Source organism: Apostichopus japonicus, chromosome 16 (assembly GCF_037975245.1).
Source record: "Apostichopus japonicus isolate 1M-3 chromosome 16, ASM3797524v1, whole genome shotgun sequence".
Lineage (NCBI taxonomy): Eukaryota > Metazoa > Echinodermata > Holothuroidea > Aspidochirotida > Stichopodidae > Apostichopus > Apostichopus japonicus.
The window spans coordinates 655272-682453 of NC_092576.1; the positions used below are offsets into that span (position 1 = coordinate 655272).

The window sequence follows — 27182 nt, forward strand, 5'->3', positions numbered from 1 at the left end:
TGACCTGCCCATCTATCACCAAGCAAGCAGTACTTTTGTTGAAATCAATATTTGCAGGGCATTCGACTTCCGCTGTTATTACGTCGGCTAGGATTGCTTTGTTCCCTGTCCTAAGCGTACCATTAACATTGGCAAGGGCGAGTGGTACAGGCATCAGTTCATGCTTCAGAACAGTATCAAGATCCACTTTGCGCCCTCCTGCATATGCAATGATGAGACGTTGCAAGATGTTCCTGTCGGTCTTCAGGATCTTTGTTTTATCCTTGTCACTACCCGATATCTTGACCTCGTACAGGGTTTCAAAAGTCGGTGCATTGTTTTTAGTGATAGGGTCATAAAGTGATTTATTGGGTGAGGACTTATTTAGATCTATCACAAGTCTGTCTTTGACAAATTCCTGCAGCTGCTGCTTGCCATAGGTCTGAGCATTTAACAACGAGTCTTGAATTTGTTCATCAGCCAGATCTTTCGTCACAATGCTTTGAAGAGCAGTTGGCTGGACAGTAGGATCAAAAACCTTGAATCGTTGAAATACAGACACGAGGGACTGCTCATCAGTGTTGCCTTTCTCCTGGCGGCTAGGCATTTCTTCATTTCGACAATGCCGGTCCGTGTGACTCATGTGATACATCCTTCTGGTTTCCAATGCAATAGGTGAACGTAGATTGTAAGAAAGAGCCCAGCGAGTGAGTGCAGAACTTGTCTTGGTAATTCCAACTATTCCACCACCACGCTTTCCCGTTCCGTTCAACCATTCCTGCGCTTGATCAGGATCAACTTGATTGAATCGGCGATTTGATCCCTTCACAACAAAGTTTCCCCGCTGAAACTCAGTTAATACATCTGCTGGCAACTGCGACATCTCTGCAAGATACACGGGACCCCAACGCCCATAATTATAGTGGTCATACCTAAGAAAGTAGGGCAACATCTCACGGAAGGCAAACAGGTGCAGATCCCATACACCATCACGCTGGGCAAGTGTGATCATAAGGAGAGTCTCAACCATTTTTATGTATTTCCACCAGAAGTCAAAGTTGACATTCTCCTCTCGTCTCTTTTCTTCAAAATTTTCCATTATTCTACCGAATGACTGACTGTTGAGAATTCCTATCAGGTCTTGTGTATCAGCCTGTGAAATGTCACCATACATTTGCTTGTCAGTAGCGTCAATATGGTGTGGAATACTTGGCCCTAGCAAACGCCACAAAGCCTGAACTGTCAGTTTATGGGCCCTCGTGGCCTTGTTGTAGCTCTTACCATTCATTGCCTGTTGGGCAGTATTTTGTCCAAATATACCTGCCTCTATCCATACCTCTGCTAATCCTGAGCCCTCCATATGTGTTCCAATGACGTTGAGAAAGTTCATTGATATATGAAGCCCTCCTAGTCGTGGTATGAGGTTCTTATACTCTTCTGGGTGGGCCCATTTGAGCTCCATTAGCTTGCAGTATAAGGCTTGGTCAACAGTAAGAACTGTAAACTCCTGCCCTGCATGTGCGGAGACTTGGAAGCACCTACGAACAACTGTATTGAGAGTGTCATATTCATGAGCTGGAGCCTGGATTATAGGCATATAGCCGACTGAAGTCATTGGTTGAGACTGAGAGGAAATTTTTTCGTTGAAAACTGTCCAGCTGGAAGTAACTGTCCCTCTTTGCCGCAAAATGTTGAATGTCAGGTCGGTAGCAAATGCTTCTCTGGCACACTTTGTCGCACACTCTGACTGTTCTAGAACGATGTCTTGTTCGCAGCATTCCGGTAACACTGGCTCTGTCTTTTGAACAGGTTTACTAACGGGGATCAAGGTATCCATTGCATCTGGCACTTTTAACGTCTGGCTACTTGTGCTTGATCGTGTAATGTCGTTAAGGCGAACATCATTTGATGGCCCTCGCTGCCATACTGCCATCTGGGTGGCATGGAAAGTGTTTTTTCCATCTAGAGTCTCGTCGAGAATGTCGATATTATCGGCTGTGAAGTGCATAAATCTGTCTTGCATAATGTTTGGAGGCATAACAGCTCCAGTTTGTGGATCCATCGACTTCAGGGTACTTTCTGCCAATGCTGTATCTAATTGCAGAACTTGCTTATAGCTTAGTGTGTGACCAGCCTTGTGAAATAAATCTACCAGAACTTTGGACCGTGTTGCCTGATGAAGTGTACTGGCTAGACCAATGTGTTTTGGTGTCCACTTTTTGCCTCCACTTGCAACATACACAATATCTTGAGCTGTACTTAATATGCTTTGCTTCATTGTATTCTCTCTCTCTCCTTCGCCTATGTTTTCATTTTCAAGCTGAGTGGTACCATTGAATACAAGATTCAAAAACAGATAGAGGCTATCTGGGATACATTCCAGAGAATCTTCTTCACTGACTGACAAACCTTTGTGGCCTTCTTTTGCCATCAAATCACCACGAATCTTCAGAGCTACATGTACCAAAGATATAAAAGTGTCGTCTTCAGGCACATACGGTGGTATCGTTAGCAGATCGTCATCCTTGGCTTCTGCGGTTGATTGGCAGATATACATTACAGAACCAGTATACTTTATTGGGAGTAAAACGGTTCGTGTTTCTGAACGAGGTCCCTCTGAAACTACAAAGGTTATGACATCCTCAACTTTCGACCGCAATTTGGTAGTGAAATTAGCTCGGCGACTAATAAATGACTTCGGTATCTGTATATTTGACTCCTCTGCGATTGTCATGTACCGATTCCACACATCATCTAGGCAAAGAACGTGGCCTTTCTCTGCTGCATATCTTAGTTCTGTACAGAGCCACTCCATTGGCACATCAGAGAATTCAGTTCCAGCGGAAGAACGAGTTTTTGCTACGGATCGTCGGAAATATCCCAAGCATTCCAGATTATATTACCCTTCTGCAGCTATTAGATCATTTATACCAGAAAGGTGAATGCCCATTGTTTGATGAAACTTAGCATCTGTTAATATGCTCTCACTTAATTCAAGCGACATAATAGATCTAAGTCTCTGTTGAGTAAACTTCTGACAAAACATGCAAAGTTTCCAGTTAATTGGAGCTACACTACTTCGGCGTTTTGAGGACCAGGTTTGCGAAGGGGTGCTGCTGGAGGCTTCATCATCTGCAGATTTGCTTGAGCTACATATTGGTTCCAATCTCTTCAGTTTGGTACTGTCTGTATATGGACGGTAACATTTCATGTGCCATGTTAAAGCTGGTATTGGTTCAGAGTTCAAAAGTCCTGTAAGGCGGTCAGTTACTTCCCGGAAGTTATCATTCTTTGATTTTCTTCTAGTTGCAGTTGCTTTGGTTAAAGTGTTCATTCCTTGTGTACCGGGTTTGCTAAGTTTACCGCCTCTTTCTTGGCAAAGTATGCATAGCGTGGTGTCTACAGAAGATGGTCTCTTCAAGCAAATTACCGGATCCATTCTCAACTCAACACGTTTTAAAGTCTGGTAATCTGAAAAGTGATGAAACAATCAAATATTGTGACACCCTGTGGTCCGAAAGTTATTTAGTGCATTTAATGAAACTATTTTTTAACTCTAAAACTAGATATTTTTGTCAACGGGCATTTAGTCAGGATTCCAGAAATATTATGTTTGAGCCATGATATTCTTCAAAATAGTCGTAAATCACGTTTGAACAGTTGTGAATCACGATCAAAGCATTGGCCTATTAATCTCACACAATAACTGACTAAGCCTACATAAAGCTAGGCCTAGACCAGGCTTATTAACTTCATTGGCCTATTAACTTCACACACTAGGCTAGGCTAAACTAAACTAGGCTTTAGGCCTACCTACCAGACATTCATCCCGAAACACCAAGAAATTGGCTTCATAGCTTGAGATAATTACCCTAGTATTATTCCTTGCATTCATACTGACCTTTTCAGTCTTTTTCTGACTGTTTGTACGTGTATTTGAGCTGTTTTCACTGGAAAACTAATTACGAATCCACCGTGCGGTCATTCCGTGATTGCGCAATGTAGTAAAATTCCCCAGACTGGCCATATACCCATTCCTTGGAAAATCTGCTGTAAAATCTTCTAGAATTTGCCTATGCTTAACTGGCTACAGATTAAAAAGCTCTACCGTTTTCAGGCTTTTTTTTGGGGGGGGGGGGGGGGGGTACTGGGTTACGGAGCTAGAATGTTGTTGAAATTGATCACTTGTTTTGTTGGATCATCCGACATTAGGATTCAAAGGGTTTTAAATCTTCAATTATGCATCAAAACAGTGGCTATTCTGAATTTATGCAAATTAAGGGTCAACTTATGACCCAATGATACAACTATTATTATAATTGCATTCTTTGACCTTACAAACAAGGGTATTGACGCAAGAACAAAGTCTTTACGTCCTTTAAATATTGTGTTATGCACAAAATTCATCAAAATGTCGGCCATTTTGAATTTATGCAAATTAGGCATGCTCCTTTCCAAAATTCAGCTTGGGGACCAGACTTTCTGTAATCAGCATAAAATTTCACTTAAGAAGAACCATTTCAATTGCTTGTACTCAAAAATGCCTTCGACAAGTTTCTTTATGAGAAATGGAACCAGTCTAATAGTTGTGCGTCTGTAATCTAGCCTAGCCAGGACTGTGATGTGTGCTTTTCGTTTGTATGACTAAAGTAGGACTAGTACTAGTATGAGGCGTAAAATAAACAAGTGTAATGACAGGTTTTCAGCTAGTTTTCTATGCATTTCAGGTGTGAAGATAAACGTAAATGTCATTAACTAACGCATACTCTAATTCATTACCTGATATCCATTTTGTTCCTCGTATGCCTGTCAAAATCTGACATTCTGAGTCGCTTCGTTTGTTCGCAACGAGCACAGTGTGCAAAGCTGCTATATATTGTGTGTGGTGTTTTTCGTGTTTCGCGCAACTGGTAACGACAACTGGACCTATTTTGATGCCCATGGATTGCGTATGACGTCACAAATCGCCAGTTGGCCAAACTCTCTCTATATACGGCTCTGGTTGTAACAGTTGTAACACCCCTCCACTATGAAATAAACGAAAACGATTGTTGGTCATGCTTTTGACCCGATATTATAATGAACTTACCCTTTTTAAGTACACACGCGAGAGTTGACGTGAAACTGAAACAAATGGTGCTTATGTTTAAAATCTGTAATATACCTTCTACAGATGAGACTTCTACAGATGAGAATTGTTTTTGCTCGTTTGCTGAAAATGAAATGAAACTGGCTGTAAATATTATTATAAACATGTAAAACTCAGTACTTGGCACTAATTTAATAAGTGTAACTGTTTGGAAATCTTCTCAGTATTATTGCTTAGGACATTTGGTAACAAGACATGTGATGGTAAAGTATATACTGGTATGTGTAGAGTGAGCCTTCTTGGTCTCTGGCCTATGGTGAGACCAAAGTGTAGAACAGGGCTATCTCACTATACACGTGTAGTTAACATTGTCTCTTAAATTTATAATAACTTTATTGTTTAATTGTTTTTGCCTGATTGTTAAGAGTGCATTATTTAAATTATATTATAGCAAAGAAAAAAAAGAGTAGGATATTTGTCTTGGTACTTTTTGTTTGTTTTGTTATGTGTATTGAATTCCTCTCATTAGTTTTGTCAGATGTTAACCAACATAACGGATAAGTAGTTTAAGCTTTCCAAAAGTATGAAGGTGGATCCCAATGTTACCTTGAATTAAAATACCCTCTACGATTCAAACACATGTTATGGCTCCATTAACGAATTCTGGATGCAATTGAAGTGTTCACTGTGTATCGAAAACTATATTGTTAGCAGTCTTTCTAAATGTCGAACTTTACACTCGGTGGGTAGTAGTTTTTTTTATGTTTCAACCGTTCAATTTATGTTATTCAATGGTATTGATCAGGGGCGTCAATCCGATTTGAAACATGGCGGTGGGGGGACGTAATCGATTCGAGTATTCCGGCCGTAAGTACTATCTAAGAGGAGCGCCACCATGAGTTGGCATGCAGTATACCAAGAAAATTTCAGATTTCAATACCTGCCAGATCGCTGGAGATGGCACTTGCCAGGCTGGATAGCAGCATATCTAGTTGCGTGATTTCGGGAGTAAATTACATATTCGTCACTCAAGAAATCTGCAATAAAGTTCAAGCGGCCTTAATTTTTGGTGGATTATTTCTTTTATAAGTGATTCCAATTGACATGAACATTGAACCCAGTGCAAGTTGACAAGTGATGCAGCGAACTGGAAAACCCAGCTCCATTTTGCCCATGTTTCAAGTTGGAATACCCCTAATTTGTTCGAATCCAAGACAACTAACAATCTCTGAATAAATGTACTTCGAAATGGGCACAATGAGTAGGCGTGAAGCGTAGAAGAAATGTTTGGCCGAAAATGCCTCCCAGATCGCTAGAAATGGCACTTCTCAGGCCTTGCAAGTTGCATCTTAGCATTTCCTATTTGAAATTAGTAGCGATATTATAAAAACGAAGGGTCGCCCCTTCGCCCCGTTGGCTACGCGCTTGTATAGGAACGATGTCCCAAAAGGTCCCCTGACATATATGCGAAAGAAGCTATTCGCCGCGACTGCATGTGAGTTTCTCGACTTGCCATCCTGGGAGTCATACCACAAATTGGTTCATTTCCTCATACGCCATTATTAATAATTTAAATAACTAACTAATTGCGCACATTCCAGATCCGAGTTCGTATAGTGAGCTTAGCGCAAATTTGGTCAAAAGTCGTCATACGCCAGCATGTTAAACCACCAATGACTTGTAATGCCACTCGTGACACACTTCCAATGCCACTGTGTCACTTTAAATGACTTGCTAGGTTACGAGAATAAATTTCTATGAAATTTGAAACAAGGATGGCAAAAAATAACCATTTAATTTATATTTTTAGGACCTCACACATGCGCATGTATTGTCAGACTTAGAATAGGTCCCATGTGAGTGGTGGCTAAAGTGATGAAGGAATAAAAATAAATCAGTGGTTGTTCGTTGGAGTCCTCACGCAAGTTACCTCGGTTGCTAGGTGGATCTGCATTTGGTAATAGGGTGAATTCTGGTCGGAGCGAACTATGTAACCACCGTGTACCCAGTGTTCTCAATGTGGAGTAAACTCCGGTGTCACTCAACAACAAGGTAACATGGGATGCGCTGCCACGGAATATGCTCCCTTTTCATTTCCCCAATATTAGGGAACGGGAACCGTCTTTGAAACACCATCCACACCTAAACAACAAATAATAATAATAATAATAACTAAGATTTAAGTTTAGAAGGATTAAGTTTCAGTTTGTTAAGTTTCACCCAAGTGTTGATTTAAGAAAAGTTGCTCTGAATTAAACTGACTTTAGTTTGGATATCAGTTGGGTCATCTAGGTAACTTTAGTCCATATCTGCGTATCATCTGCATACATGTGAAAAGAGATGTTAGACTTACTAGCTAATAAATCATTGAGAGGCTTAGTATATAAAGTAAATAATACGGGACCTAAGACACTTCCCTGTGGGACACCACAATTAAGTTTATGGTTTGACGATTGATGGATTAAAATTTGAACCTAAAATATTCTGTCAGTCAAGTAAGATTTCAAAATGTCTAAAGCTGTGCCAGAAAATCCGAACAATTTTTGAAATCTATCAAGAAAAAAGGATCTATAGTATCAAATGCTGCACTAAGGTCTAAAAGTAACATTATAACTGCATGACGAGAGTCAAGGGATATTAACAGCCTATCAGAAATAGCTGTTAATGCAGTTTCTACACTGTGACCAGACCTATAGGCAGATTGATAAGGTGGATATGCATCAAGTTTGGACAGAAGATCGTGAATACGAATTGAAACAATCTTTTCTAGTAGTTTGGATGCAAAGCTTAGATTTGAAACAGGTCTATAATTACTTAATGTATTAGGATCCTGGTTATACTTTTCAATAAGGGTCTAATAATAGCTAGCTTCATGGTACTAGGGAAAATGCCTTTTATTAAGCAGTTGTTGAATATTTGAGCATATAATGGTAATAACATAGGCATACATCTCTGTAAAATATTTGAAGGTAATGGATCGAGCTTACAAGTTTTGAGTTTAGAACATTGCAAAATAGATTGAAGTTCTTCTACTGATGTGGGGGTAAAACAGCTAATTTTGTAATGACAGTCACGGCCGTTACCTGGAGGAATAGAAACCTGATCTTCTGAATCAAGATCACTTATTATCTTAGCATTTTTAGATACAAAATAATCAGCAAACAAATTTGGAAGATTGGGAGTATCGAACTTGGTAGGCAAAACATTGTGCACTGATGATCCTGTAATACGATAAAAGATCTTAAACAAATCTACTTGATTCTGTGTAGAAATATGTGCAGGCTTTGGCTCTAGCTATGAAGTGCCGTCTCTTATGATAATGACGGAGCGCACTACTCTTCTACTGGAATCGCTAGTTGTAGGCTCCGGCCGCACCGTTATCCGCACACAGCTTGTGGTTTCAATCTCAAGTTTGGCTCGTCGCGACAAACAGACAAAAGTTGTAGGTCTACCGATGTGAAAAATCTCGGTCACTTTTCATAGAACTGAACTTCTAATATTTGATGATATGAATCTTGAGATGTGTAAGCCCTAACCGAATAGAGCCACGACACTGCTCTTTTTCCAGATGTGTGTGTGCGTTGGGGGGGGGGGCATTTGATATGGTGTACCCCACCCATCGAAATGTTAGGGGGCGTGTTCCCCGTCCCCAAGAATTGACGCCCATGGTATTGATTACAGGACAAAACAGGAGATATTTGACATCTTCGAAAAGGTGACGTTCATACCATCAACCATGATTTGAAGTAACCTAGGAAACACAGATAACAAAACGGGTAAAATACCTCAAATTTAAAAAAAGATTAAGTTTTGTTTTAAAGAAAGAAATTATACAGAAAATGCAATCCTTACCTTAGTAAAGAAATTTAACATTGTTATTAAGATTTCAAAGGAATGAAGTAAAAAGGCCTTAACGGCATAACGTTTAGGCAAGAACTCGCAAAAGGTAATGAAAATGATGTTTTAGAACACAATGTTTGAACTCCCGTTTTCATGGTGTGTTCAAATGTATACACTGAAATTCTATTGATATATTAACCTGCGCAACAGGCCGTGATATCACATACGGACGAATCATCAAGCCATATTTGTCTCTCCTTGTTTAAATAAGATCCTTATCAATGGAAGTGTGCTCGGTATTCATTTTGTTTTCCAACTTACCTTATATATTACTATAAAAATGGCATCATAAGTGGTAATTTTATTTTAATACGCTCCTCCGATTAACGAATAATGAAGGAATGCTTTATAACATAACAATTAAAGCAGCCACGAAGATTTTAGGCCAGTTTTGATCTCATTACTTTCTATCCAAATATACCGTACGCGTCAGATTTTATTGAACAAATTAATTGATGCTGAGGTAAAACATAAGGTTTTTAGTCGCTGTGATATCAAAACCACAGCAATTAGAGAAAGTTCAGTGAATATTCGATATTTACCCTTATCATTAACAATAAAGACTTATCATAGTCATAGAAGTTCTCGATTAGCGGAAACAGCTGAACATCGAATAAAGTTCCATTTGTGGTTGGAGGATGGAAACGAAGCGTAGATTGTGTGTTAGATATTTTATTTTGGCTAAGTTCCGAAAAATCTTCGACGTTTCTTGGCTGAATTCTTTCATTATTGACCGACCACTGAAGATCAGTGGTGGGTTAACACGAAGGATATGGCAGAACTTATCCAGTGTCTCGTTCGTCTCGATACGGAATAATCTCCATTAGTTACATTACAATTTCAAACTTGAATGTAAAACAGTATTGGAAGAACTAAATAAGAAAATAAACAAACACTGTTTGTTATAAGAAGGCGCAACCGTAGATTTCAATATAGGACCTACACTTTATATGTATTGTTAAAAGGAAAAACTTTTTGTCATAGCTAGTGCAAGTCTTTCTAAAGCTTTCTACGATCCTAGCTACAATTAAAAGTATGTAACATAAATTAAGCAATCTATAATATCAAATTATCATCAGCTGACAAAATATACAAATTAAAATATATTATCGAATATTGTATCTGGGCAAAAATCTCCAAAGAGAAAAACTACTCTATTTTCGAAATGACATCTTATAGTTTCTAACAAAAATCATATATATCATATATCTAAAAATCAAAGAAAATGTATCAATATATACATATATATATATATATATATATATATATATATATATATATATATATTGATACATTTTCTTTGATATTTAGATATTTATATATATATATATATATATATATTTACACATATATATATATATATATTTATATGTAAATATATATATAAATATATATATAAATACGAATATATAAATATATATATAAATATAAATAAATATAAATATATATATATACATATATATATGCAAAGATGCATTCAGATTAGAAAATGATCTACAGCATTCTACTTGGTTGGCTCTATCATCGACCATTAATCTGCTTGTATCACCAAATAATTTAACAACAACAACATTTGTTCTAAATAAATATAAATTTAAACTATCATATTATGTTGTATTTTAAAATTACTTATTTGTAACATGTTCTACTTCTTCCGTGGACGTAGACTAAGTTAAGATTCAATCTAGTTGGTTTCTAGTTCGACCGTCTAAGTACACGTCCTTGTAGTTTATATATATATATATATATATATATATATATATATATATATATATATATATATATATATATATATATATATATATATATATATATATATATATATATATATATATAAATACAAATATATAAATATATATATAAATATATATATAAATATATATATAAATATATATATAAAAAATATAAAGATATATAGAGATATATATAAAGATATATTAATTCATTTTTTTATCATTGCCTTTTTAGGGTCTGTATGCTTTATTCGTTTTTCGCAATTACTCAATATTTCCGTTACAAGCAGCTATATAGTTTAAGTGGCATTTTAATGTTCACGCATACAAGGACGTGTGCTTAGACGGTCGAACTAGAAACCAACTAGATTGAATCTTAACTTAGTCTACGTCCATAGAAGAAGTAGAACATGTTACAAATAAGTAATTTTAAAATACAAAATAATATGATAGTTTAAATTTATATTTATTTAGAACAAATGTTGTTGTTGTTAAATTATTTGGTGATACAAGCAGATTAATGGTCGATGATAGAGCCAACCAAGTGGAATGCTGTAGATCATTTTCTAATCTGAATGCATCTTTAACTTACCATTTACTTCTACCTGATACTCCACAACTACGTGGTGAATACTCTCCACACATGAATAGTTCCCTTCGTTCGATAAAGAAACGTTCCTGATATGTAATGAATGACTCTTTGGTATTAATTCACTATTTTTTGGATTGAATGGATATGATTTTGCGAATAAAGTATCGTCATTGTGAAACCATGTTAGTGAGTTATTCGCTACCTCCTCTAGAGTAGAACAGTTCAGAATCAGGTCGTCGTGAAGATTAACAGTTATTGTTTGTCTAAAATTTATATCCGCAATGACGTGATGAACATCCCAAATGAAGAAAAATGTCCACCACTGAAATGAAAGGACAACCATCTTTGTACTATGATAGATGTCGTCTCTTTTTCACGACACGCAACATTTCCTTGTTTAATATCAGTGATATGAGTACTGTTTGTCCATTCCTCTGTAAGCCACGAAGATAGTCTGCCAGTAATCATTTGGCTGATAGGAATATTTAAAGATTCGATTATTACCTCCACGAAAGTGTCCCTATTCTGATAGTTGGTTAGAATGTTTTTGGACGTATAGTTATGATTCCATCCGTTATCAAAATGTTACGTTATCTTTCTACTTGAAGCGTTTAAGTCTCTCAATCCGTTAGAATGTTTCTTACAGGGTGGAATATCATTTATATTTTTGTGTGGGATATATACACTGACTGTTCTACTGCGCAATATAAATGTGTAACTGAGAAAGTATGAGAACGAAAGTAACGAATGTTCTAGATTGAGAGTGAAAACTACGATGTGTGAATTATCGATCAATAACAATGACAAACAGAGAAGAGAAAATGAAGATAATATTGCATACCTGGCATTTGTATCGACATCTGAGAATTGAGCAATTACAATGGTTAACAGAGAAGAGAAAATGAAAATCATATTGCTTAACTGGCAGTTGTATTGAAATCTGAGAATAACAGCAACTGATGTTCTAGATGGAAAGTGAAACTACGACGGCAAAGCAATAGTAATCGCAAGCAGGGAGATAAAGTTAAAATAACATTGCCTACTTGGCAATTTTATTGACATTATGATAAGCACAATTAGCCGCATGTGTTATTTTAGGTATAAGTTTACATGTCACGATGACAATTAATGCACTGAAAAGATATCGGGACAATATGTTTTGGTATGAGAAATTCAGTGGCTTGACTATAATCATTCTGAAAAAAAGTCAAACAAATGCTGTAGTTTACCTCTTTGCTTGGTGCAACTGTGAACAATTATAGTATTAAAAGTGTCATTTTCAAAATCTAGTAATCAAATTCTTGAAAATTCTCAATCGTTAACCTTTACTAATTGAACAGCTAAAGGGATTCCATATACTCATAGCTGGTACAGTAATTACTGTTCATGTCCTGTTACGAACATGAAGTAGTAATAACTGATGCACGGTTGTGGGACATGAACAGTAGTTGTTGTACCAACCATTTAGTCTGAGTTCATTAATACGCGATTCTAAAAGTCGTATTTTTTCGTTTTATGCTATTACCAGGTCAAGTATACATCCAAAATGGCATTTCTTCGCTCTCGGCATGACGAATTGGCGTAATAAAAAAAAGAGGTGTGAAGTGGAATCAAGCGGTACCGAACCTCCTTTACTTCATCTCCTAGGAGTTCTCATCTTCATAGACTCTTTGTACAGTCGCGCAGTTCTTTGTCTTACATGGGAATAAGTTAACAGCTCTGCAGTTGTTATAGTGCAGTTGATACCGTGTTACGAACACAAATGAGTAATTACTGATGCACGGTTGTGGGACATGAACAGTAGTTGCTGTACCAGCCATGAGTATCGGCTTACGGAGATTTGAGAAAACTCATTTAACACTTTTAGTAATTGCAATTCCTAGTTTCGTATCCAAAAGAAACCCAGTGAAGTTTGCATTCCAACCTTTCCCCGTTTTCATTGATCAAAAGCTCCACTTCAGGTTTTAACCTTACTGCAAAGATATTCGTCATGGTGTAATGTCATTCTTTAGTTAAATGTGTTGATTTGTCACACATTCGTTAGTATGTCGTGGATATTTGTCTCATGTATGGTTTGACAGGGTGGAATGAGTAAACGAGTAGGGTAATTTAGTGGATGGAATGACGGTGTGGCTCGGAGGAATTGGAAAGGTGGGGTGGGTTGAGGTCATAATACTATGAGCATGGGAAAGCTGAGTGAACAAACGTGCAAGAAAGGGTGGAAGTAGTGGCAAGGTGGGTGGATGGAGGGGAATGGTAGGGTGGGATAGGGCTACATTAAGATTACATTTTCTCTGTTTTTCGGTGTTCAATTTCTAGCAGAGAAGGGTGCATTGGCGGAATGCACAAATTTTGTTGATAAACATGATATTGTTTGGGGGGAACAAATTAGACGAACTCCTGAAAAGTAGAGGTAAATTATATGCGTGGACAGTTTACCTCATGAAGAGCAGTCACCTCAGTGTTCTTTTCATTCTTTTAAAGAATATGTCATTGCTTACTTTCAACACCACATCAATTTTAAATTCATAACTACCAAAGGATACTGCATCAATACAACGGGAACGGAGGACTGGTGTACAGTAGATCAATTTTGAGACCGATTAATTTTATTTAAAGACCAACTGCAGAGAACGGCCGAGCAACGTTTTAAAATTTTAAACCAACAAAATCAAACTAAATTTAACCCTATGGAATATCATATCTCAAGGACCCGCACGTTCCGCCAGCGTTTCGGTGACTCTTGTTATTTCGTAGCGAGTTTAAAGCAAGAAAATAATGTCAGAGAGAGAGCAGTTATGTTTCCTAGGAATGTATTCTAAGCCATCGTGGGTGTTCTGAGGACTTCGGATGTTCAGATGTTTAATTTAAGTACAAAACTACACTAAAATTCAATTCATGGAATGTATAGCACAAGACTTAGTGAGGGTCACTGACAGCTGCAGCATTTCAAGATATTTCTTATTTCCTTGCAGCGGTTTCAATTTCAAAATTACATTTGGATCTTTCCATATAGGATATATTAGTGAGATAGGAAGGTCTGCAAATCTAGAGCGTACTCGGCCTTGTACTTTTTGAGTTACAGCTGTTCAAAGTTAAGGTGCCACGTCCAGTTGTGCTCGACATACGTTGCCCCTATCAGAAAGTACCAACCTGTATCACAAAGTACATTAACAAAGTTGATCCTATATAAATGACATACATACATATCATTATATATGATATCCCCTTTTTTAAACTGTCCTTGTAGATTGACAATGATTTCTGAACATTCATTAATTTAAAGGTTGGTTGTCATATTAATATTTCTTAATTAACATTACACGAGATCTTGTAATAACTACACTTTGCTTGACATTTAAAAGCTGTAATACTGTACTTCTATAAAATTAATGGATATACACTGACATTGATTTAATTATTTAGTCGAACAATGATGGTCTAAATATTTAATATCTCACGTGCCTTTATCTGTCTTCCTGAATTGTCTTGTGCGTGCCCCGATATTACCTGCGTGTCTTGTGTCTGCTTGAAACTGCCATGTGTTTTATCTGAGTTGTGATGTCGTGGTGTAAGCTTACAAAACCACTTACAAAACTAAACCACTAGTGGTTTTGTTTTATCTTTTGGCCTATGTTGTTAGTATTGTTAAATTGTACTTGATTTCTTGATTTGCTTGTTAACTTTACTCCTTTCTACATATCAGTCTGCTTCTAACTCTTGCTAACCTGCCCGAAGTCGACCAGGCTTCCCCTCCCTACTCCCTGTCACCGTAGTGAGGGTTGTTTTGGTGTGAAATTTTAAACCGAAAGGTAGTCTTTGTTGGATTTATCGGCTGTGAAGTTCTGTGCTTATTTGTTCCTTGGGTTGATGTTTGTTATTAGTGTATGATGAGTAGAAAGAATCTTCCTGTTAAAGAGTAGTTCTGCTGGAGATGGTACGTCTGAGTCTACTGGTGTTGCTTCTGAAGGATAAATGCTGACTTTTCCGCGATGAATTCGTTTGTGGCTAGGAAGGGTTGGAAGAAATGTGTTCGAATTCCCACAACGTTGCAAATGTTCTGAACAGTTGACCGTTGTATAGTGACTTCCACTGTCCCTGACAACTTTGTCTGGTATGCCATGATCTGAGGTCAGGGTCATGCTTGCCACGGTCATATTGGTATTTCGCGCGGTTGAAGTGGCTCTTGAGGCTGGGATCGGCATATAGGGCATCGCTACATGCTTGCTCCAATGTCTTTGCTCATGTTGTGCAAAGACGATGCTGGTGTTAGCACGTAACTGGCATTTAGTGATTCTCATGTATCATTCACGGATTTTTTGCATATTTCCTTCCTGGGCTGCCTTTGGAATTACGACTTGATTAAATTTGATGATGATAGTTTAGTTTAGTTTAGTAGAAAAAAAAAGGATCAGGAGGGACACTTAAGTCCCCATCAAGGACCCTATAGAGAGAGACAAAAAACTGAAGACACAAACACTCAGACCCGATTACAATGCTTAAAGTGCTTGTCCAAAGCATTCTTAAACCCATTGACACTACTTGCAAGTACAACTTTCTCAGGCAAACCATTCCACTCATTCACAACCCTATTAGAAAAAAAGTTATGCCGAATATTAATCCTACTATGTGACTTTTGGAGTTTAAGACAATGACCTCTGGTACAACTACTGTGAGCAAACATGAAAAAAGTCGGTAAAGGATAAATTTTCGAAACCATACACAATCTTGAAAACCTGGATCAAGTCCCCAGGTAACCTCCTAAGCTCCAGTGTGGTGAGATTCAACAGTTGTAACCGCCTATTACAAGGAACACTCTTTAACGAACTAATCATCCTAGTAGCCCTCCTCTGGACCTTTTCAAGTACTTCCTTATCCTTAGCAAAATCAGGGTTCCAAGCCTGCACAGCATACTCCAGACGAGGCCTAACCAACTGCTTATAAAGCCTAACTACGATGTCCTCTTTCAGAAAACTGAAGTTCCTCTTGATCATACCTAAAACCCTATTACCTCTTTTAGCAGCTTCAAGGCAATGTTTAGAAGGTTGCAGAGATGAGTCAATGTAGATACCTAGGTCTCTTTCAACAGAGACCTCCTGTAACTCCACACCATTAAGATTGTATGTAAACTTTTGGTTACTACTACCAATGTGCATTACCTTGCATTAATCAATATTAAAAGCATTTGCCACCCCTGAGACCAGGAAAAAACCTTATCCAAATCCGTTTGAAACTTCTCAGAATCGCTTTTGGAAGAGACCTCAGAATACAATTTGGTGTCATCAGCAAATTTCTTGGCTGTACACAAAATATCTCCGTCGATGTCATTTATATAGGCAACAAACAACAAGGGACCCAATACAGACCCTTGTGGAACCCCACTAGTAACGTCCTGCCAAGAAGAAGCACAGCCTTTAATTACCACCCTGTTTCCTATTACCAAGCCAATTCTCGATCCAAAAGAGTAAATTCCCATTGACACCCATACTCCTCAGCGTAAGTAAAATACGCTGGTGGGGAACTTTATCAAAGGCCTTCTGGAAATCCAGGAACACAACATCTACACATAGGCGTACGAGGCGGGGGGGGGGGGGGCAGGGGGCAGACTGCCCCCCCCCAAATTTCCAGAGGACAAGAAATTCGGGCAAAAGTCCTGAAAAATTCGGGCAGCCTAGGAGGAGAAAAAATATATATATATTTTGTTTTCCTCTTAGGCTGCCCGAATTTTTCAGGACTTTTGCCCGAATTTCTTGTCCTCTGGAAATATATATATATATATATAAATATGCAGTAGCTTGCCCGAATCTTTTTCAAATTTTTGCCCGACAATTCCATGATTTTCTTTATTTAGCGGCATGATGCCCGAATATTTCCGTGTAACACCACCGTAAGCGCAGTTCATCTGGGCTACCACGCTTTTTGCAAGATCATTTTTTTTCTAACTAGTCAATTGTATACCTGGACCAAGGGCGGCGGAACGGGGGGGGGCACAGGGGGCACGTGCCCCCCACTTTTCCTCAGGTTAAAAATGTGTTTTTTTCTACATAAAAATTGAGGTGCCTCAAGTTAGCAAGAGGCCAGGGAACCAGAATGTTCACTCGGGAAGGGGTTTGTAAAACCAAAAATTTTCTAGTACGCTCCGCGCCAACCGATGGTGGCACTCCGCTCAGATAGTCGTGCATACAACTTTGCAAATCCTGGCTAAGCCCGTGACTTTTAATGAATTTCTGTGGGTCAAACTCAATGCTATTTCGAATGGAAAAAATTTGTTAAGATATTAACAAGAAAAAAACTCTAATTCGGAAGATTCCTACATTAGCAACTAGCATGATTTCACCTAATTTTGTCTCAAAAGAAAACTTGTTCCTTGTTTCCCAATTTGCTCATTGGATATTGCAGTGCTAGTATGCATATTTTCCTTTAGGGGGGGGGGGGCGTTGATGGAGTGATGTGTATACACAAATAAGATATTACAATAAAGGGTAGAAATGTAAGGCTGTATCATTCCAATCGAATTTCTGCAAAGTGCCCTTTGATGTCGGTGTCCAGCCCCCAAGATTAAAAGTGCTTCCGCCGCCCTTGACCTGGACATACCCGATAATGAGTGTATATAAGAAACATTTTCTTTTTCATGGATGGTGGGGGGGGGGGGGTGCCTACAAGCCTAGAAGTACAGGTTTATCATATTCTTTGTTATATTTTATACTTTTTTTGTGAGACAAATTGCAGTCTCACCCGACACAGCGACATTATCCCGCCTACGTGTCGTTGAACAATGTATGTTTTTCTGGAGGTAGCTGAGTACTGTGTTAAAATAATAAATAAGGTAACTAAATAGGAGCTTAAAAAATATACTGTCCCATTTTTCCCCTTCAAAGTGATGTTACCATTTTTTCTTCTTCTTATTTACCAAATTTTTGGGGAAGTGTAAATTTCTAAAACGTGAGATTATAAAATAAAGAATGTTTAGATGCAACTTGCAAGGCCTCAGAAGTGCCGTTTCCGGCAATCTGAGAGGCATTGTGTGCCAAAAATTTTCTTGTACGCTACGCGCCAACCGATGGTGGCGCTCCGCTTAGATAGTGTCACAGGAACTTTCGGGCACAAAAAGTTCTGCCCCCCCCCCCAAACTGAAATGGTCCCGTACGCCTATGCATCTACAGACTTCTGCCTATTTAGTGAGCTTGTTACATCTTCCATAAACTCAAGGATATTAGTGAGACAAGAACTTTTTTGACAAAAATCATGTTGAGACTCTCTGATCAAAGACTGACTGCTGAAGTGACAGACCATAGGCTTTTTAACAATAGACTCCATGACCTTACAAACAACACTAGTGAGACTAGTGAGGCCTATAATTACAGGGCTTAGACTTATCACCCTTCATGAAAATTGGGGTAATATTAGCACATCTCCAGTCCTGATGATGTATTCCACGAAAATTTCTTCCCTTTAGGTCCAATATTTTCTGATGTTTTTTAGGTCAAACATTAATGATAATTTTCTTTGGGATTACTAGTTCTTGATCGTACTTAGTTTGGTTTCAAAGTTTATATAGTTCTCTTTAAAAAAGTGTAAGAATTCGACAATAAGAGGTGAATATATTGGATGGTTCCTTGATGGGATTTAGTACAGCTGCCCTCTCCACTGTAACTACAGTGCAGTGAACATGTACCGTATAGAGGACTGATGGCGTGGTTATAATAGCTTGATTGTTTGTGGGTTTTGTTGCATGCGATAAAGTTATGACTTTAATACTGACTTTATTTAGGTACATGTCTTGGAATATGTGAAGAGGTAAAACGTTGCTTTGTGCACCTGTGTCAACTGTCACTGACTTGTTTTTCATGTAGCCTACTCGTACGCAAATACTTGGTCTCTTGTATCTCACATATTTTAATCAACACTGTCGATGTATATCGACTCAAATTTAACCTGTGTACGTTTGGACAGGTGTATCATTTTAACAATTGTTAGGTAATGCTCTAACATTTCTGGTCTGGCCTTTGCTCTCTTGTAGACCTACATATCAATTCCTTAGCGCCATTCCCTGCGCGGCACGCGAACTGAGTTCGACCGCCGAAGTTTTAGGCCTATGACTTTACCATATAGACCATTTTCCTACAGCCATAACGTGAAAAGTTTATACCAAAAAAACTTAGTTCAAACGGCACTAAACAGAGAAATGTGTTGTCTCTCAAGTTCTGTTATTTTCTTAACAATACAGTTCAAAATTCCACCGGACTTGGGTGATTTACGATGCAAGGTTAATAAATATCGAACTCAAAACCCTCATTGATAACACTCAGTAAATACTGAAGAAAATCACCATTTGATAGCCGTACTTTGTTTGCGTAACCTTCCTCTTGAATATTCATTGACAAATTTAGTTCAAACGGTTTTGGAAAGGATTCTTTTCTTAACTTTATATTGATGTTAAATTCATTTTCATTGGTCACTATCTTCAATCGGACCAAGTACAATCCAATCGAATGTCTTCTAAGAAAAATACAAGTTTCGCTTTCTTCGGTGGGCACGCCGTTACGTAATATGTGTATCCTGTACTCTGCAATAGGGAAATCCACGCAATGCACAGTGTTCACCTACAACGTCACAGCCGAGATTCGCTTTCAAAACGTCATATTTTATTGAACTTAATATTATTTCAAAGAAAATGACCGTAGAATATGCATCATTAAATGTTGAAGCAAGTAAGTACCAATTAATTTATCTAATGCAATCCGAATTATAGAAACATCGTTTAAGACCCCCCTGATGAATGGAATAGTCCAACCAACTTGCCCGCACAGAGCCACAGGATTTTCGGTCAAGGTGATAAGTCATACGCGATGGTCAGTAAGAGGGCTATTTTGAAGGATGTTTAGTGTGCATTTTAGAAAGAAAGGAATGATATGCCTGGGTTTTGGATAGGAATATATATATATATATTTCTTTGCCCCTCCAATTCAACTTGCCCACTTTGGTTACGATTTTTTACTACATACACTTTCTCAATGATTGGAATTAGAACAAGAATTAGTAGTGCCCTCTGCAGGGCATTTACTGTTATGTGGATATCGGAGTCCACATTTACCACACTGCCTGCTAGTCTTAGCCAGTGGTCTAATTTGCCTAATGTAGGTATTTTGGTCCATGATTGCATCTACTGCTACGGTAGTGGTCTGAAGGCTCCTATATGGGCCTTTGTCGCTTTATATGTTCTTGCCAGATCCATATCCTCAGCTAGTTTCAAGATTTCCGGTTTACCTACCAGGTCTTCACGTTTAGTATAACACTTTCATAACATTATCAATAGCTGCACATTATTCCATCAAACCGCATATTAACTCTTCTATTCCATGTACTCTCAATAATTCACAAATATAATGTGTATTAGAAGCAAATATAAACTTTAATGTTTGTATTATTTACACTTTCATTACTCAGAGTATAGGTACTCGTTCATCTACCATTCATTCATTCGTTTATTTCAAGCAAGTTAAAACCATTTCAGAAATATAAAAGAACATAGAGAAGCCAGAGACATATACACATGGTATTTACATGCTATTGGTATCTTTATTGCATGGAAAAGGAGAAACCAGAAGTGCATCCATAAGACTATACACACATCAAGAAAATGTACAATGGCAACAGCAAAATGAGATCAATGGGAAAGATACTTTTGTTTGATAAATTCTTAATGAATTTTTTCAAGTTCAGTTAATGATAGATCTACAAGTACACCAAGAAACTTAATAAATCTTTCTATATATTAATGTAATGGGGAAATCAAACACTGAGGGTTCTTAACATAATATTAATACAAAAAATTAGGAATTTAATGCTTTACTGCTGGGAAGCCTCAAATAAAACTGAAACTCATGTGAACTAAAACTGAATAACAAAACATAAGGCCATATAATGATAGTGCTGAGTATGTTTCAAGGACCTGTTTCCCTCCTAGTGGTGATTGTTGGTTCTGGCTGGGGTTTCTGTCTCCGCACAGAATAGTGTAAAGTAAATGTTCCCATCCGGTGAAAAGAAATAATTTAATAGTTTTGTGACAGTTCCTTCATGTGAAATCACAGATAAAACACATCTGGCTCCTTCCAAATGTTACGATGAACAGCTGGCACTTACATAACATATTGATCACTTTGCATATTAAGTAGCAAGGAAACTTGTTGCCAGGGCTTGTGACTAATTTAACTTGCACTAAAATAAACGATGGAAAGCTTGTTTGAGTACCAGAGTGAAGATGAAATAAAAGGTGCCTTATTCACCACAGCTGCTATGTGAGATAACCTTAAATGAAAAACAGTGAGTATTTACATATACAGTTATAAACATTTCGTTTATATACAGGATAATGATTTTACCCAAGTATAGACCCTTGTGGCACACCTCATATTACATAAAGAACTCTTGACTTAAGATCACTGAATTGGACATACTGCATTGGGTTGGATACATAATTATCTAGCCTGCTATGAACAACATGCAGTCACGGTCAAGTTTCTGTAAGTAATAGACAATAGTCAATTGTGTCAAAACGATTTCTTTTCAGATCAATGAAGACTCCATTATCACATGAATCCAATGCCATGTTAATTCAATTTTGCGACAATAACAATTCTAATACCTTATTTAATGAAATATATGTTCTTTTGTATTGTTAACACATTCATTACTAAGAGTAACTAATATACTCGTTCATTCTACCATTCCTTCATTCATTTCAAGCGAGTGAAAATCATTTAACTAGGATAATTCCTCCTCACATACATCGTCCTCGCTGGATCTACCTCTCCGGTTTGTGAGGCTAGAGGCTAGCATAGGTTGGGCATTGCCAGTCCTATATTTTTTCTTGTTTAGGCTACTTGTTGGTCTTCATCTACCTCTTTTATTCATTTTCCAGTAAGGAGGTTACCAAATGAATGGAGGGCGATGAGAATTATTTAAACTTTGTCTTAGAAGAATGAATAAAATCATAGATAACTGCAGCCCGTAAGCAAACATTCAGCAGCCTTTAAATCATAATGAAAAACAATGAAAATTACATGAAAACTATCATGTTTGGTTGGGATACATTTGAATAAGGATAATGAGTACCACAAGTCTATATTTACACTCAGCACTAATACACACTATATACACTGTACATGTACAGTATGTACTGTACATGTGTGTACTGGTAGACATTCATTTATAGTAACGTCTTTTAATAAAATGAATAAACCAGAAGCACATTGCAAGTACATTGCAAATTTAGTATTTTTTTTTTTATATGACATTGAAGCCTGCACAGAATTGAATTGCACGACCTTGAAGTACAATACCCAGGCTCAAAACATGTGGAACATCAAAACAGGCAAAATCGTTTTTTGTAAAAATCCCAAACTTATTTATAGCGCACATGATATGGATGGTCTCAAAGAGCTTTACAAGTCAGTAAAAATATACAGCATAGTATGATAAATACTTAGGGATACATGAAAGGATGGAAAAAATTACAATGTCCAAATTAGGGTAGCACATGAAAAAAAGAGTTTTTAAGATACTTTTAAAGTTGTCTATGGCAAGGGCATTAAAGCCTGCACAGTATTGAATTGAATGACTTTGAAGTACAATACCCAGGCTCAAAACATGTAGAACATCAAAACAGGCAAAAACGTTTTTTGTAAATATCCCAAACTATGAGGAGTATCTCCTCAATTCAAATTCAGTAGCATGTAACTGCTTTCATTAATTTGTTATGGATTACAGAAAGGTTCATCGAGTTGCATTTATCGAATGAGTGATATAGAAGAGTCACTGCTCACCTTTTATTTACAATAATAATCATAATAATACTTATTTATAGCGCACATAATACAGATGGTCTCACAGAGCTTTACAAGTCAGTAAAAATATACAGCATAGTATGATAAATACTTAGGGATACATGAAAGGATGGAAAAAATTACAATGTCCAAATTAGGGTAGCACATGAAAAAAAGAGTTTTTAAGATACTTTTAAAGTTGTCTATGGCAAGGGCATTAAAGCCTGCACAGTATTGAATTGAATGACCTTGAAGTACAATACCCAGGCTCAAAACATGTAGAACATCAAAACAGGCAAAATCGTTTTTTGTAAAAATCCCAAACTATGAGGAGTATCTCCTCAATTCAAATTCAGTAGCATGTAACTGCTTTCATTAATTTGTTATGGATTACAGAAAGGTTCATCGAGTTGCATTTATCGAATGAGTGATATAGAAGAGCCACTGCTCACCTTTTATTTACAATAATAATCATAATAATATTTATTTATAGCGCACATAATACAGATGGTCTCACAGAGCTTTACAAGTCAGTAAAAAAATACAGCATAGTATCATAAATACTTAAAGATACTTAAAAGGATGGAAAAAATTACTATGTCCAATGAGGGTAGCACGTGAAAAAAAGAATTTTTAAGATACTTTTAAAGTTGTCTATGGCAAGGGCATCACTAATAGGTGGGAAGAATGTTCCAGAGTTTGGGGGATGCAAATTGAAAAGAACATTCACTGTATGTATTGATAATAATTTTTGGTGCTTTAGGAGCATAGCACTGTTAGATATAAGTGAGCTGGTGGTAATTTGTAAGGTGAGTAAGTTGGAAATATAATTTAGGGCAAAACCATAGATGGCTTTGTAAGTGAGGATAGAAGCATCTAGTAGTTAAGTCATTAAGTTGTGAACACTCGACACAAGGTACTGTTGTTCTTGCTTCAGAGTCAGCAGTCTTATATATATATATTGTTACAGTAAGTGAAGCAGTTAGTCACCAGCTGGGGCAATGCTGTTTGTTCACTGTTGACCAAAGACTTCAAACATAGAGGAACCATCACATCAAGCTTTGCTTAGGAAAATTACTTAATTGAAAAAAAAAAACATAGATTTTTTGTGATAAATGGCAAGTAATGGTAAGAAAATTTTAAGTATTATTTTAAACACAGTTTTAGGCCAGGGGTTTACCTGTCATTTTGACTAAATTTGACTTGAAACCCTCACATAACAGTCAGGCCATGTGATGTTAAGCTTGACATACCTACAGTTAGTGCTTGCATATGTTCTGATGCCTAATGTTAGAGTTATGCTGTGAAGGTAATATGTGTTATTCTAGAACAGTTTCACTCACTGTTGGGTTGCATTTGCTGCAAATGTATGACATGATAATGTTTTTTGAATAAATGAGTTAACACGTTAATTCCACCTAGAGTGATGTGAAATGGTAGTTAATGGCACTTGAGTATTATATTGTAAGCTATGGTACACAGTATTGCACATTTATGTCTGTGTTGTCTGAGTGTATGGTAGGGCTACATATTGTATTTGTGATTTGCTACTGTCATTTGCTAATTAATGGCTAAGACTAGTAGAGTTTAAAGCTAGCTCATGTCCATTCAGTGTTCTGGCCACTGCACGTTTAAACCGGCCATGGATTAAAGAGGGGGTATACAATGCCATAGCACTTTCAATATTTCTTCATTTGTACGAAATGGTATTCTATTCCTGACTTAGTATAAGCAGGTATGGTTACTGAGTTATGTTCTAAGTACTTTTCCAAGCTATGTTGCATAAGCTAGGTTCTGTAAGTTAATCAGTTTGTGATATGTTGTCGTACTGTGTTGTTCAAGATTCAGGGTGAAAGGAAGATACATAGTTCATTCTTGTTTGCTAAATTATTTCATTGTAGTTTAAGGTAATATGTTAATTTTACTCCAATATAGACACAGCTTCCTTCTTTACCTTAACTTTCATTTCCTTAATTCCTTGACATTCTCAACCATGAAGCCAAATACTAATAGTCATGTATAATGTATAAATGTATAAAAAGTAAACCTCTCCAAGTAACTTCATTCTTCATAGTGTTTCTTCAGTCCTCATAACCACTCCTGGTTGACTCTTTTTTCTTTGACTCTTTTTTCTTGATTTGTACCTAATGTAATGAAAACCAGAAAAAAATGCATAGTAATTGCTTGCCTCATTCTACAGTATTTGAGAGCATTTAATGTGAACTGTGCAAGACAGTTTTCATACTGAATAAGGTGGATCTACATACCTAGTATGAAGTTCATCTCCCTTTTCTATGAGTAATCCTGTTTACATTTTACTAACTTCTGTTGGCCCCAAATGACCTTTAACTTCCAAAGAGTATAATACAGATCAAGTGTTCAACATGGTACATCCACATACAAAGTATTAAGTTCATGCAAGCTTTGCTTCTTGGGTTACAGAATTTACAAGTCTTCCTGATTGTTGAACTCAAATGACGCTTGAACAAAGCAGAAATCGATGTGATTCTTGTTTTAAGCAAGGTATATCTCCATACAAAGTATTAATTTAATGCAACTTTTCTTTGTTGAGTTATCACCATAACAAGATTGTCAGACTTTGACCTCTGTTGACCTTCTCCTCCACAAAACTACTGGTCTTTTTTAGCTTAATAAGTTGGATCTTTAATTTCTTCACCTTTGTAAAATTTGATAAGCTTGAAAACTTTTGGACTGGCTTAGAATGTAGATCAGGAATACCTTATCAGTCTCCCACTCAAACAGTTATTGCAAATGCAGCTTCCAAATCCATCTATTTGCTCTGTTTATATATCTGGCTATGAGGCAGAATCTTTACTAATAGGGACAACTAAACAGATGTACAGTGCACTAACGCCCAGGTAACATTGAGGCACACCTCATACTACATAAAAAAGAAAACAACGCTTGATTTTTTTTATCCAGTGTTTTATAGTAATTCTAATAATGCCATAGATGTAAACCGTCCAGGCCTGAAACCATACTGACCCTGTTTCTTCAGTCTGTGAAGCCAATTCCAATTGAAGCATTCTTGTTGGGAACCTAATGTAATGAAAACAAGAAAACAAATGGCTTAGTGATTCCTTGCCACATTTTACAGTATATGAGAGCATTTAATGTGAACTGTGCACATACAGTTTTCATACTGAATTAGGTGGATCTACATACCAAGTATGAAGTTCATCTCCCTTTTCTATGAGTAGTCCTGTTTCACATTTGATTAACTTCTGTTGACCTCATACCAACTTTAACTTCCAAAGAGTAGAATACAGATCATGTGTTCATATGGTGCATCCATTATACAAACTATGAAGTTCATGCAAGCCTTATTCTTGGGTTACAGACTTTTCCTGATTGCTGAACTCAAATGACCTTTGAACAATGCAGAAAGTGATATGTTGTTCTCAGCAAGGTACAGTATATCTCCATACAAAGTATTAATTTAATGCAGCTTTTCTTTGTTGAGTTAGGGCAGGTCCAAGCTATTGTATCCCTAGAAGCCAAATTTCAAACTTTCCTGAAGCACCCTAAATGTGGTGTCATGTTAAAGCTGAATTATTGAAGTTTCAGATTTGCATAATTTTTTGAAATTGTTTTGCCTATTCGAATAATTACAGCTGGCTAATTTGCATAAATTTAAACTGCAGTGTGACGTACGGGACATTTGGAATCCTATTTCCCTGCCAGCAATATGAACTTATTGAATATAAGTTATGTGGGATATGAAACACCCTTCCTTCCAATAATTTTGACATATTATGTTTGGGGGTTCATCAATTAAATATGCTAATTAGCTAGTGTCCAAATACTGATGTCTAAGTTATGTGGGACATAAAACACCCTTCCTTCCAATAATTTTGACATATTATGTTTGGGGGTTCATCAATTAAATATGCTAATTAGCTAGTGTCCAAATACTGATGTCTAAGTTATGTGGGACATAAAACACCCTTCCTTCCAATAATTTTGACATATTATGTTTGGGGGTTCATCAATTACATATGCAAATTAGCTAGTGTCCAAATACTGATGTCCCGTACGTCACA

At 37.0% G+C, this 27182-nt stretch overlaps 1 protein-coding gene across 9 annotated transcripts in view; it reads right to left on the reverse strand.

Moving 5' to 3' along the window:
* LOC139983352 (uncharacterized) overlaps nt 1–12023 on the reverse strand; it is a 28096-nt gene extending 16073 nt beyond the window's left edge. For 2 of the 9 annotated variants that reach the window (XM_071996883.1, XM_071996882.1), the window contains exons 1-2: nt 11294–12017; nt 5144–5191 (exon numbers count right to left, since the gene is read on the reverse strand). In XM_071996883.1, the coding sequence (XP_071852984.1) occupies nt 5144–5191; nt 11294–11346 (101 nt within the window). In that variant the 5' untranslated portion in view covers nt 11347–12017. Of the gene's footprint in view, nt 1–5068; nt 10091–11293 lie in introns of those variants that run through there. The other 7 variants (XR_011798618.1, XR_011798615.1, XR_011798621.1 and 4 more) reach the window with 6 other exon arrangements.
* Nucleotides 12024–27182: the final 15159 nt, after the last annotated feature.